General features: G+C 34.6%; 3 protein-coding genes across 3 annotated transcripts; 1 reads left to right on the plus strand and 2 right to left on the minus strand.

Annotated features, from left to right (window-relative positions):
* Nucleotides 1-2,910: 2,910 nt before the first annotated feature.
* LOC112729638 (uncharacterized) lies at nucleotides 2,911-5,552 on the minus strand. The gene is made up of 4 exons (XM_025779805.1): nucleotides 4,243-5,552; nucleotides 3,830-4,126; nucleotides 3,637-3,733; nucleotides 2,911-3,537 (listed from the first exon to the last, which is right to left on the minus strand). The coding sequence occupies exons 1-4, from the start codon at nucleotides 5,550-5,552 to the stop codon at nucleotides 2,911-2,913; spliced, it is 2,331 nt and encodes a 776-aa protein (XP_025635590.1).
* Nucleotides 5,553-5,958: 406 nt separating this feature from the next.
* On the plus strand, nucleotides 5,959-7,565 carry LOC112729639 (uncharacterized). The gene is made up of 5 exons (XM_025779806.1): nucleotides 5,959-6,162; nucleotides 6,448-6,663; nucleotides 6,791-6,877; nucleotides 6,969-7,069; nucleotides 7,244-7,565. Exons 1-5 carry the CDS (start codon nucleotides 5,959-5,961, stop codon nucleotides 7,563-7,565), a joined length of 930 nt encoding a protein of 309 aa, XP_025635591.1.
* Nucleotides 7,566-11,860: 4,295 nt separating this feature from the next.
* LOC112729640 (uncharacterized) lies at nucleotides 11,861-12,388 on the minus strand. The gene has a single exon (XM_025779807.1). The coding sequence runs from the start codon at nucleotides 12,386-12,388 to the stop codon at nucleotides 11,861-11,863; it is 528 nt and encodes a 175-aa protein (XP_025635592.1).
* Between the last annotated feature and the right edge of the window lie 371 nt (nucleotides 12,389-12,759).

Raw genomic sequence — 12,759 nt, forward strand, 5'->3', positions numbered from 1 at the left:
GATTTTCTTTTTGATTATTTTCTTTGTTTATTAAAGTACATAGTTAGAAATGGTTGGAATCATTTTAAAAGAAATTTTAAATCATGAAATTTTTTGTTGTGAATGTAAGCATTATTCTCGTGACCATTCAAAATGTTTAGGCATTATATATATATATATATATAGCATGGGATTTTACATGCAGGTAAGATCTCCGGACAGCTGACTCTTATCCTGGGAGTGAAATTCTCACTCACTCTATCCCACTACTTCCTTCCCTAGCTCGACTTATAGGGATAAGGAAGTGAACGCTGAAAGGAAGCCAGGGGACTCCTACCTAAAGCGAGTCGACTCTCTGGCACTGGCCACTAGATCATCGAGTTAGCTGTCGATGTGTGGCTAGTTCTGTTGAGCTTTGTTTCCGCTTTCCTGTTTTCGAAGCTGCGAGTCAATTTGCTGTGTTCATACAGGTCACGCGGTGGATCTTAGAAGGTCTACTCACGTCAAGGTCTTCCGACATCTAAACGTTGGAAGCGCCATTCCCTTTTAATGTTTTCGCCGACTGGCATACTTCCTTTCTCTAGGCTTGATGGATGGACTGATTAGCCATAGCTCCTCCCTTCTCCTTCCTTGCCCTTGCCCTAGCCTCCGATCTATTGAAATCGAGCTTTCTTCCTTCTTGATTGGTTGTTAGCTAGAAATCCGATGTTGCTACTGAAACTTATATATATATATATATATATATATATATATATATATATATATATATATATTTATATGATGAGCAATATGTCTTTAGTTATTTTTCTGGGTCAACATATACCTTGAGTAAGTTTAAATTAAAAAAATTCATACAACTTGCTAAGAGATGATAATGGCCATCCCAAATATAATATGTTGTATATATATATATATATATATATATGAATGATTATATTTTTGTACATTTTTATTGTAAGAATTTTTTTTAAATTTGTATTTAAATTTTTTTATTAGGAAATTTTTTTCAATATATATTATATATATTATGATATTACTTCTTTTAAATATTTAAATTAATATAAAAAATATATGAATAATTATATCTCTAATGTCTATATACTCATGAATGCATGTATAGTATCAAAAATTTCATATACGATACTGAGTATAAAAAAGAAAAGCATATATATGATGCTCTTTATTTATGGTCCATGTTTAATGTGAAATAAGTATTTAAGTTTAAAATATTCCAATTATCTCCTTAGTCCTTACCTCCACTACAACAAAAGCGTCACTTAGCGGCAAAAATTTTGCGGCGGTTATGTTAAACTGCCGCGAAAAGACAATTTGCGGTGGTTAGGGGTTGGGATTGCAATCAGGCCGACATTTAGCGGCGGTTTATTTCAAACCGCCGCTATATTTCAATTAGGTTTGCATTTCGCAGCGTCTTTTTGAAAACCGCTGCTATATGTCCGCCGGGTGATTTAATGTTTTATATTTTGTGGCGGTTTCGTTTAATCCGCGCAAGATGTGTATTACCACATATTGCATTGTTCTCTCTAGTAATAACCATCTGGGTATAATCTAGTTAAGTAAAGACTACTATCTGAAGCTACATATGTTTAAATCATTGTTACTTAAACTCGTAACATTTTTTCTACATCTGTTTTACGAAAAAAAATTCACAAGTTACTTGTAAACTATATATGTTAACTCACGTGAACAAATTTACTAATAATATTTTCTTGATTACGTTATTGGTATTTAAAAATTGCATTCAATCATGGATGTAAAAGAAGAAAATAAAATCAAACTCTGAATTTATAAAGTTAAAATAAAGTTATAGAGAGCATAAATCAAAGTTACGCCTCTTTGAAGTTATGCCTTACTAAACATAAATCAAGAATAAACATGTAAAACTGCGATCCAAATCATTAAACTAAGGAAATCAGCGTAATGGTTATAATAAAAGATCAAAATTTCTCTCCAACATCGTATTGACCTGGCGAAAAATACTCTGTATGTTATGAATCTATGGGCTTCACGTTTTATAGGATCTGATATTTCATCTCCATACCATGGCATTTTATTCAGATCAAAGCACATTTTCTTAACATATATATCATCTTGTTTATCTTGTTGGTCTTCTAAAGTTTCATCGTCTTCTTCCAGAACCTTATTCAGATCAAACTGCGTGGATCTGTCGACTGCGACAGAAGAGATATAATCTAAATTGTCTTCTGAATCAGACTCTTCTCCATTTAAACTGTCAGGAACTATTTCTCCAAAATATTCAGGTAAGATTGAAAATATCAACATGCACATAACAGAATGAGTGTTCATAGAAGAAACTGAGAACTCCGAAGTTATTAAATACTGACTTAGAAAAAAAAACCAAATTACAATATGCTAAGACAATATTAAAACTAAACACAAATTTTTGACAATTACGATCACCCTTGTTAGTAGTTTGGGCAATTTTCTTAAACAGAAGCTCTGTAGCAATTGTTGTGCTTGCAGAGGATGACGAAAAGTCCTCAGTTTTCATCGATCCTGTTCCACCGTCATGTTATGTTCACTATTATTTTCAAAACGTAACACTAGTAAAATTATATTGCGTAATAGATAGCAAGATTATCAAAAATGCAACCTTAAGAAAAACAACAACTGTAGAAGGAATAAGGATTTAACGTAAACTAACTTTTCCGTATTAAAATCGTTGAAAGAAACAAAAAGTCTGCTTTTACTCATGAGAATTCACAATAACATAAATATTTAACTGCAAATAAAAACTACACAAGTATTTGTAACAAAAAAAACGACGTACAACACTGACTTTATTTAACTTAGTTTATGACAGAAAGATCATTTTTAAATTACATTAAAATGCTTCATACAAGCATTACGCGACATCATCGAAATTCTCTGAAGCATTTTCTATGAGGTCTTCTATATCTTCCTCCCTCGTCTCGTCAACAGTAAATCTTCAATGTCTCCTTCCGCTGACATGTTCAACCCTGGCTGTGGAGAAAAACCAACTTCAACTTCTTCATTCTCTTCTCCCATGTCATACAAATCCCTTGGTTTCACATGAACCACAACACTCAATTCCTTGGCTACTTCATCATCCATATAGTATACAAGCTGAGCTTCCGATGCCAATATGTATGGTTCATCTTCTTCACGATTACCAGTGTGTATCGGACGAGAGAAATTAACGCTGGTAAGCCCCAACTGGTCTTGTTTGATGTCTCTACTGGTAGTGGTATCAGCCCAAACACATTTGAACAATACCACTGTGAAGGAACAGCTGTAATTCAATTCAATTATGTCTACAATTTTTTCGTAATACGGAACACCACCAACAACCACTCTATTATCATGCATACTTGCATAACTTCTTGTATTAGATGATACATATACTCCACTATTTTGTGTTTTCATCCTGTTTTTCTTTGTGGTAGTTCTAAACTTGTACCCGTTAACATTGTACGTCCCAAAACGTCTTGCCTGACTCATGGGACCGCACGCAAGCAACTTCAGATCTTTCGAATGAAGTGTACTTTCCATAGGAACCTGGAACCACATAACATTCATGCTTTATATTAAAATCGGTTTTCATATATTACTAATTCTAGGCTTAAAACAAATTGGTCAGGTTAGTTTTCTGTCAACCTCATGCTTGAACCACCGAGAAAATTCTGCATGGACAACACTATCTATCTTAGCTTGCGACCTTGTCTGATGACGCAAGCTTCGCTTTGTCTTTTTCCTAAATGTACTTTGTTGGAAAAAAGAAAATTACTACAACTAGACACTCGGACAAAAGAGTTATATTGGTGTTTTAGAAATACATGCATATACTTACACAACAAACAGAACCACGTCATCGCAGTTGACTAGCACATGACGATGAGCTTGATGTTTTTCCATTGGAGTGAGTTTGAAATGCGAAACAGCCCCTAATGCCTTTCCAATAGCTGGGAACATACTTTTCCCTGAATTATGAAGAACATCAACTCGCCGTGGTCGGTTGATTCTAGTCTCAATATTATCCAAATACCTAGAACAGAAAGTCAGGATTTCCTCAGATAAATAACCTTCTGCAATTGAACCTTCTGGTTGTGCCCTATTACGAACATATTGCTTCAGATGTCCCAAATACCTTTTATATAGATACAATAAAACGCTCAGTATATACACAATTAATTAAACTGACTGTACTAAAGGGGTTTATCAACAAGCTAACCTTTCTATTAGATACATCCACCTATAATGTACTGGTCCACCAAGAGTAACCCATCAACGAGATGCACCGTGAGGTGAATCATGACGGTGAAGAAGGATGGAGAAAAAATCATTTTCATCTGACACAGAGTTTGCACAACATGATTTCGAAGCTCAGTAAGATGCATAGGGTTTATGGCTTTCCCACAAAGTTCTCGAAAAAATGATGACAAATTTGCAATCACATTGGATACCGGACTCGGAAGTGCATTCTTCACCAAAATTAGGAGTAATTGTTCCATCAGAATATGACAGTCATGACTTTTCGACCCAGATAACTTGCGCTGTCGCAAATCAACACAACGAGCAACATTGCTAGAGTAACCATCTAGAAAGACCACATTCTGCAAAGTCTTTAGGAATATATTCCTCTGTGAATTCGACATCGCAAATATTGGAGAAGAATATTTACCACCTTCCCCCGGCCATAATTTAGGCCTTATACCCATGCATTGTAAATCTTTGCGAGCTTTACGATTGTTTTTTGATTTGCCGCTATCGTTTAAGATAGTAAATACCACATTGTCACACACGTTTTTTTCTATATGCATCATATCGAGGTTATGACGCAACATCTGATCCTCCCAGTACGGGAGGTCAAAGAAAACACTCTTCTTCTTCCAATGCGAGTCATCTTCATCTGCATCCTGACCATTGCGTCTTTTTTTGGATGTCACAGTTGAACTCTTCCCAAATGAAATGTGCACATTAGACTGTTGCCTCAATACATCTGTTCCGGATAACTTCTTTGGTGGATCTCTACCTTCAACCTGCCCATCAAATCTATTCCGGTCTAGTCTATATTTGTGTCCCTGATTCAAAAAGCGTCGATGGCCCATGAAACACCATTTTTGACTATCTTTCAGCCGATGTGGCTTAGCATCTAATTTACACGTAGGACATGCTAACCCACCGTGCGTATTCCAGCCAGATAGGTTTCCTAATCCTGGAAAGTCGTTGATAGTCCACATCAGTGCCGCACACATTTTGAAAGTGTTTCCCTCTTTGGCATCATAGGTTTCAACGCCATCCCATAATTGCTTTAACTCATCTATCAAAGGCTGCAAATAAACATCTATGTCGTTACCTGGCATTTTCGGCCCAGGAATAAGCGTGGATAGAATGAAAGATGTCTGCTTCATGCAAAACCAAGGTGGTTGATTATACGGAATAAGAATCACAGGCCAGATGGAGTACTTTGTGCTCATATTCCCAAAGGGATTAAATCCATCGCTCGCCAAGGCTAGGCGAACATTGCGCGGATCTGCCAAAAAATTAGTATACTTTGCATCAAACTTTTCCATGCTTCAGCGTCCCTTGGATGCCTAAGAAAACCATCGTTATTAGATGCCTGTTTATGCCATAACATATCACTTGATGTCTTGCTGCACATGAATAACCGCTACAGTCGTGGTATGAGGGAAAAGTAACGAAGAGTCTTGGCTGCTATAGGTTTTCCATTTCTCTTCACTAGTACGTTGAGCCTAACAATAGAGCCCTTTTTAGTCTTCTGCTTCCATCTTGAACACCCACATTTCTTGCACCTAGTCAGGTTCTCATCATCACCTCGATACAGTATACAATCATTTGGACAAGCATCTATCTTGGTGTATTCAATACCCAGCTTTCTTATTGTCTTCCTGGCTTTATACACTGGCTTCGGAAAAGTTTCTTATTTTTTTATTGGTGAGAAAAGTTTCTAGGCTGAGCATGAAGCAGGCTATAGCGCTCCCTTCCAATACAAAGATAGTACTCCCATTTAACAAAGAGCTGCAACCGATTGGTCAGGCAGTAGGATTATTGAGTGGTTTCTTAGGGAGTTTGGGTGCGGATTATTCCCAGTTCCCCATACACTTAGACAGTTGGAAGCATGTGAGCAAAGCTAAGAAGGAACATACGTACGACATGGTTAAGGTACAACTTTAAGCTTCTAAAATTTAATCAATTTTAGTATTCATTTTTTTTTTGTAAGGTCTTTTGCATGTGTAAATTATATGGTTGGTAAAATTTTTTTATTTTGTTTTTCACATCATTATTTAAGCACTTTTCATTTATACGTAATTGCGACTGCTTGTACTTCTTCTGAGTGTCATACTTTGACAATTTAAGTTAGTCTGTAATGGTTGTGGCATTTCTTCAAATTATCAGTCTTATACTTGTTAGTTGGTCTTGGTTAATGACAATGTCAACTAATTGCAGCGGGTCTTTCAGTTTGAGGACGATGCCGGAGGAAAAATAAAGCGCGATATTATGAAGAGGATAAGAAAGATCTGGAAGGATACAAGGCACCACTTATATCATAGGTATTACAAAGAAACAAGGACTTATGAGGAAAATCTTAAGCATCACCCGAAAGGAATAGAAGAAAATGAATGGAAAAAGTTCATTGACTATCGCCAGAAGGAAGACACAAAGGTAAGCCTTGGTATATTTAATTATTTCCACAAAAACATACATGTGTATACATATTACTCCCCTTACATTTTATATTCAACATCTCTTTCTCATTTACATTTGTTCTGCTATTTGTTCATTGAAAAAGTGTAAACAGAACGCTTTAAATCGGAGTAAGCAACTTTACACACATACTGGGGGCTCTAAAACATTGGCAAGAAAAAAAGACGAAGTGGTAATAAGTCATTATTTGCATTAGGATTTTGATTAATCTTTCTAAGTATGTTGTTGTTGTTTACTAAATTGTGTCGATATCAACGATATAGGAGAAAGAACAAGGAAGGCACGTTGGTAGAGGAGAGTTGTTTATCATGACTCATAAGAAAAAAGATGCTCGTATATCCATCCCGATGCGCGTGTTGTTAGTGTAAGTCATAATTGAAAATTTGAAGCAACTTAGCTTACTGTATATATCGTGCTACTGTTAACTCATGCATGTCCAATGTGTTGTATATTTGTAGGAAGCAATTGCGAATATTGAGAGGCAGGATGGATCCTCTAAGCACCTTTCACAAAATGATTCGCTAGCATAAGTTCTCAGAAAGGAGTACCTAGGACGAGTTCGTGCCCTAGGTGCTGGACCATGTCCCACCCAAGTCTTTGGTAACACTACTGGACAACCGTCGGGTTATGCAGAGCCCAATGAAGAGTACGAGAGGAGGATTGCAGAATTGACGGCTAAGTTAGAAGAAGAGCAGGCAAAGAGACAGTCGATACATAAGGTCTTGGGATATCTAGTCCAACAGCAAGGAGGCAATTTGCCAACTGAGGTTGCTGCAGAGCTGGCTTTTTTGGGCGGTACACCGGACTCGTCATATGCAGGATCTTCATCTGGCAATCACGACCCACAACAAAAATTTTGAATTTCAATCAATGTTTTTAGATACTTTTACATTTTAGTTGGTTTAGTGCTTTATGCTTATTTTCTTCAACTTAAGTATTCTTACTTTATTTTGGATGATGTTAAGATAATTCCATTATATATGTTATGTTTGCACATATTTAATTTGGTTTGTTATGTTAATTGAGCTCTTTTACTTGGTTGTAATTTTTCTAAATTAATTGAAAAGTAAAAAAAATTAAAGTTTAATAAGCATATTTTTTTAAAAGAGGCAAAATAATAGTATTTCGCGGCGATTATCACCCACCACAAAACTGCGCTGTTTTCAGGTCATTGGCATTACAAACCGCCACAAATTGGGAGATAACTTGTTTCATCCGCATACTGCGGCGGTTATTCCAGCGGTTGGAAAAAATTGTCGCTATTCGTTTAGCCGCGCCTCATCTTTCGGCGTTTCGTAAAACCGCCACTAAACGGCTTTAGGAACCGCCGCTAAGTGGCGCTTTTGTTGTAGCGCCCGATTAAATTTAAGATTTTTCTCCCATTTTTTCTTTGCAGACAAATAAAATGTTTTATTGAAAAAAAAAAAAGAGAAAGTGAGCGACAAATTAATCACTTAAACAATTTTTCAATAAATTAAGAACCAAAGTTATCCTTTGGAAAAATGCTCGTTCATGATGCCAACAGAGGATTGTCTCTTTCACAAAACAGCAGTCGAATAAAACATTTTATTCGAAAAAGTAATTTCTATATATTTAATATATCAAAAAGTAATTTATGTTTCGTGAAATGGTTCATCATGGGAGACACTTGCAAAGTGGACTAAGTGGCATAGTAAGTATGGTTGCCAGTTTTAAAGGAGGAGGCACATCGAATATATCCATATCAACTTTTTTTTTTTTTTTTCTGAAAAATAATAAAAAGCTCGTCAATAATATACCGAATAAATTTCAGATGTGTAGCTTTTATTTGGATGTAAAATTTTTTGTTAGCATATTATTAGTTGATTTTTGTCCCCTATGAAAACATTTGTTTTGGGGATCTGGATATGTCAACTTGTTAGAAAGCATTTTTTATTTTTCTTAATGTCCTTGTAAATTTTTTATAAATTAAATAATCTTTTATATTTTGAAAATGCAAATTGTTTTACACTTTTAGCTTCCTTTTTCAGAAAAATTGATTTGGACCCTCAATAGATACTTATGATACATAGACACAGAACATAACACAACACGAAATACGCAGATATACAAATTTTAAAATAAATATTTTTTAGATAAATAATAATAGTATTTTAATTTTTTATTGATATTAAAATATAAAATAATTTTTTAATCATTTTTAATATTTTTTTAATTATATAAAATATTTAAAATATTTTTTATTTTAATAAATAATAATATATATTATTTTTAAACTTATTTCAATAATACATGTTAATAATAAGGCTGGATATGTTGACACGTGATGATATTTATGTGTATCTGACAAGAATTTTTTTTATTAAGACACGGTAAGTTGGACACGACAGACACGCGTATCGAACGAGTGTCGATAAGTATCGTGTCCAAAATGTGTTCAAAATGTGTCTAACACGCAGGCACAACAACTGAACGAAATATCCGTACTTCATAAATAGATACCATTATTACCTTTTAGATATATAACATCTTTTTATTGGATTTTAAGTTTTTAATCTTCTATAATATACATACATACATACATCATCCAAATTCCATATTTAACTAGGGATTTTTCTGATCTTCGATGCCATAATTACTGGCCTTTCAAATCAACTATTATATATATGATGTCCTATATAACCTAATCTTTTTGAAGTTAATCAATACATTGTTAATTATTCAGAATTTCAAACTAATGTATGATTACTATGGTAGCATTTAGAAACAGGGATTAGAATTGATATTGAGTGATTAAAATTCAGTATTGTATTTAAGAGTGAGAGATTAAAATTAAAATTTTGATTTCAAAAAATTAAATTTCGGTTTTTTTAATATTTTTAAAAAATAAAAATGAAAAGAACTAAAATTTTTTGGACACAAATTAAAATTTTAATGACATTTATCTTTAAAATTATTTTCATCTAATTTTTCAAATTTTAAATTTAATTCTTTTTTTTAATAAAATATTAAGATATATTTTAATTTTAATTTTTTAGTTTTTATTTCTCTGTCCTACTCTTTCTTCTAAACACAGCTTATATGTCATTATCAATTATGAGATCAATCACTCATAATCATCAGAAACCAAGTAATTAACTAAGTAATATTGTGAATGTGTCATATTGTTCAGATTCTCTTTGATAAAGGATTGACGCATTTGATAGAAAGCGCATGACCTAATAAAGAATTTTAATTGTTTCTCTTTTTCTTTTATTATTAATATTTTTTCTTTAACTTTTGGTTGGAAAGATATATATATAACACAAAGAGTAAATGCTTCGTAGACATAATTATGTCCTTATCACTTGGCTTAATATATATAGTATTTAAATTTTAAACCAACAACATGTTGTTCATATATAATTATATACCCAGAAGGATCCAGATAGCATCACTTTTTTGCATCATAATTAGTTATAAGAAATTTATCATTCTGGATAGACACACATGTAGGTACCCAAAGAAGGCGACAACATCATCTAACTAAAGAAAAAAAATATGTAAAAGAAAGTGAAAATGAGCATTTGGGGCACTGTTTTTTCCTATTAATTAAGTTATTCAAACCCACTAAAATAAAAAGTGCTAAATGACCTCACCTATGCGCAGACGAGAGAAAAGAGAGAGAAACTGGGAAGAATCTTATTTTATAAATAAGCATAAGAAATTAACTTTTAATTAATTTCTTATTATAAAATTATCTTTTAATTTTTATGTTTTTTTAAATATTTTACAGTTTAAAATTATAATTTAAAATTTAAAATTTAAAATTTATAATTAAAAACTTAAATTTAGAATAAAAATAATTTAAAAAATTAACTGATATTAACTAAAAAAATTAATAATTAATTTACTATAAAAAATATAAAGTAAAAATTTACATGCAGTTGTTTTTATGTAAAATTGATAATAAAAAATTATTAGATAATTTAACATATTTAACTAGATTGTTATCTAATGATTCTCGAATATCAATTTCACATGAAGACAACTAGGTACGAATTTTTACTAATATATATATATAAGGGCAATTTACGTTATTAAATTGTTTCACCCTCAATATTACGCAAATGCATTGTTTCACTATTTTATATAAACCGCTACTGCCCTTATATATATAGGTGTGCATAAACCGCTACAACCAACCGCGGTTTATGTGTGTGAGTGTGTGAGTGTAAACCGCTGCTGCCAGCAGCGGTTTACGTGTGTGTGTGAGTGTAAACCGCTACTGGTAGTAGCGGTTTACGTGTAGTGTTTTGCCTATATAAACCGTGGTTGTAGCCGCGGATTATGAATTTAGATGGTTTGTGGAGTTTTTTAGAGAGAGAAAATTCTAGAGAGAGGTCAGAGCAAGTTGTGAGCGGGTCCGAGGTATCTCAGCGGCGACTTCTGGCGAGTTATCATGGCAAGCAGGACCCTGTACCGACTGAACGGTGTTGCGCATATTGCCGGTTCTATTGGTGACGAGGTTAGTTAACATTTATTTTTTTCTAGGCTTTGCATATGTTAGTCAGAAAAATGGTAGGTTAGGTAGACGAATTAGAATTTATAGATTGTTCCCACTAGTTTGAAATTAGGCTTCGCATGCTAGGATGTTAGTTCACTGGTTTTGGTTTAGTATTTTGAGTTTTTCTTGTTAAGTTATAAATATGACTAATTAGCTGAATTTCAAATCCTTTCAATGAATGTTATGCTACATGGTGTTGGTTTAGTTTAGGGTTTAGGGATAGTTGATGTTAGTGAATTATTTTAGTTTGGTTAGGGTATTTGTATGATATGAAGTTTTAAATTTTAAAGTTTTATAATATTTTAACATTTCTGGCTGTTATTTATTAAAGTATGTGTGTTGTTATTTTTCCTATCGTGACTAGGGAATTTTTTTTTTATATAGGAGAATTTGTTGATGGTTTAAGATATTTGTATCCGGTTAGATATGAGAATTTTTTTAAGGATAGGAGAATTTAATTGGACTTTGTATTTCTTTGTTGTTTTGTGCAGCCCACTAGGTGTATATACAGTGTGAGACGGCAACAGAATATGTCCATGCATGAAAGGATCATCCCGTATTTAGAGAGGGCTGGATTGTACCATTTGGCCAGGCTAAACAGCCAATGGTTCTGGTTGGATGAGCCACTGGTTAGTGCGTTCGTTGAGAGGTGGCGTCCTGAGACGCATACACGGCATTTACCAGCCACCTCCTCGCATCCTGTCCCTTGAAAGTGAGGGCAAAATTTGCAGCAACATGCCGAATACAAAATGCCCGATAAGCATGGGGAGGTTGCCAACCACTATCAGGGGACTCTAGTGCAGCCTTGATGCCGTTGTGTCTATCAGAGATCACGAGAATACCTTGCTGTGGAGTGACATGCCTTCTAAGGTTCGAAAGAAAGTATGACCAAGACTCTGCATTTTCCCATTCCACGAGTGCAAACGCAACAGGCAAAATATTTGAGTTACCATCCTGAGCGATCGCCAACAACAATGTCCCGCCATACTTGCCATAGAGGTGTGTTCCGTCGATGCTTACGAGTGGCTTACAGTGGCGGAATGCCTCAATACACGGAGGGAATGTCCAAAACATCCGATGAAAGTAGACTCTATCTTCATCAACTTGGTCACCCACCCTAACCGGGGACGTCTTCAGTAGAGCAACGGAACCTTCCATCGTGCATGTGACCCCAAGGATCTACCGAGGCTGATCAGCATATGACTCCCCCCAATCGCCATATATTTGCGCTACTGCCTTCTGCTTCGCCAACCACACCTTCCGATAACTAGGCCTGAATCCATAAGTCGCCTCTGTTGCCTCTTGCAACACCTTAATCGACACCGACGCATCAGCTCGAACCAATGGATAGATTCTCGCACAGATGACATGATAATCAAGCTGCTTGTGGTCGCTTGATATCGATGTGGCCATACACGTGTGCGGACCGTTGTACCTCCTAACTTCCCATGTGCTCTTCTTTTTCCGCATGACTATCCGAATTAACCACGTGCACCCGTTACCAAACTCCTTGCATCTCCCTTGTATTT

The sequence above is a fragment of the Arachis hypogaea genome, chromosome 12 (assembly GCF_003086295.3).
Source record: "Arachis hypogaea cultivar Tifrunner chromosome 12, arahy.Tifrunner.gnm2.J5K5, whole genome shotgun sequence".
Lineage (NCBI taxonomy): Eukaryota > Viridiplantae > Streptophyta > Magnoliopsida > Fabales > Fabaceae > Arachis > Arachis hypogaea.

Excerpts from the sequence above, each read along its gene's own strand:
- LOC112729639 (XM_025779806.1), top strand. The coding sequence starts at position 5,959 with ATGAAGCAGGCTATAGCGCTCCCTTCCAATACAAAGATAGTACTCCCA. Across the intron at positions 6,878-6,968 it reads CAAGAAAAAAAGACGAAGTG|GAGAAAGAACAAGGAAGGCA; the intron begins GTAATAAGTCAT and ends TCAACGATATAG. Across the intron at positions 7,070-7,243 it reads CCGATGCGCGTGTTGTTAGT|AAAGGAGTACCTAGGACGAG; the intron begins GTAAGTCATAAT and ends ATAAGTTCTCAG.
- LOC112729640 (XM_025779807.1), bottom strand. The coding sequence starts at position 12,388 with ATGGAAGGTTCCGTTGCTCTACTGAAGACGTCCCCGGTTAGGGTGGGT.
- LOC112729638 (XM_025779805.1), bottom strand. The coding sequence starts at position 5,552 with ATGGAAAAGTTTGATGCAAAGTATACTAATTTTTTGGCAGATCCGCGC. Across the intron at positions 4,127-4,242 it reads GGGTTACTCTTGGTGGACCA|GTATTTGGGACATCTGAAGC; the intron begins GTACATTATAGG and ends TCTATATAAAAG. Across the intron at positions 3,734-3,829 it reads GACGTGGTTCTGTTTGTTGT|GAAAAAGACAAAGCGAAGCT; the intron begins GTAAGTATATGC and ends AAGTACATTTAG.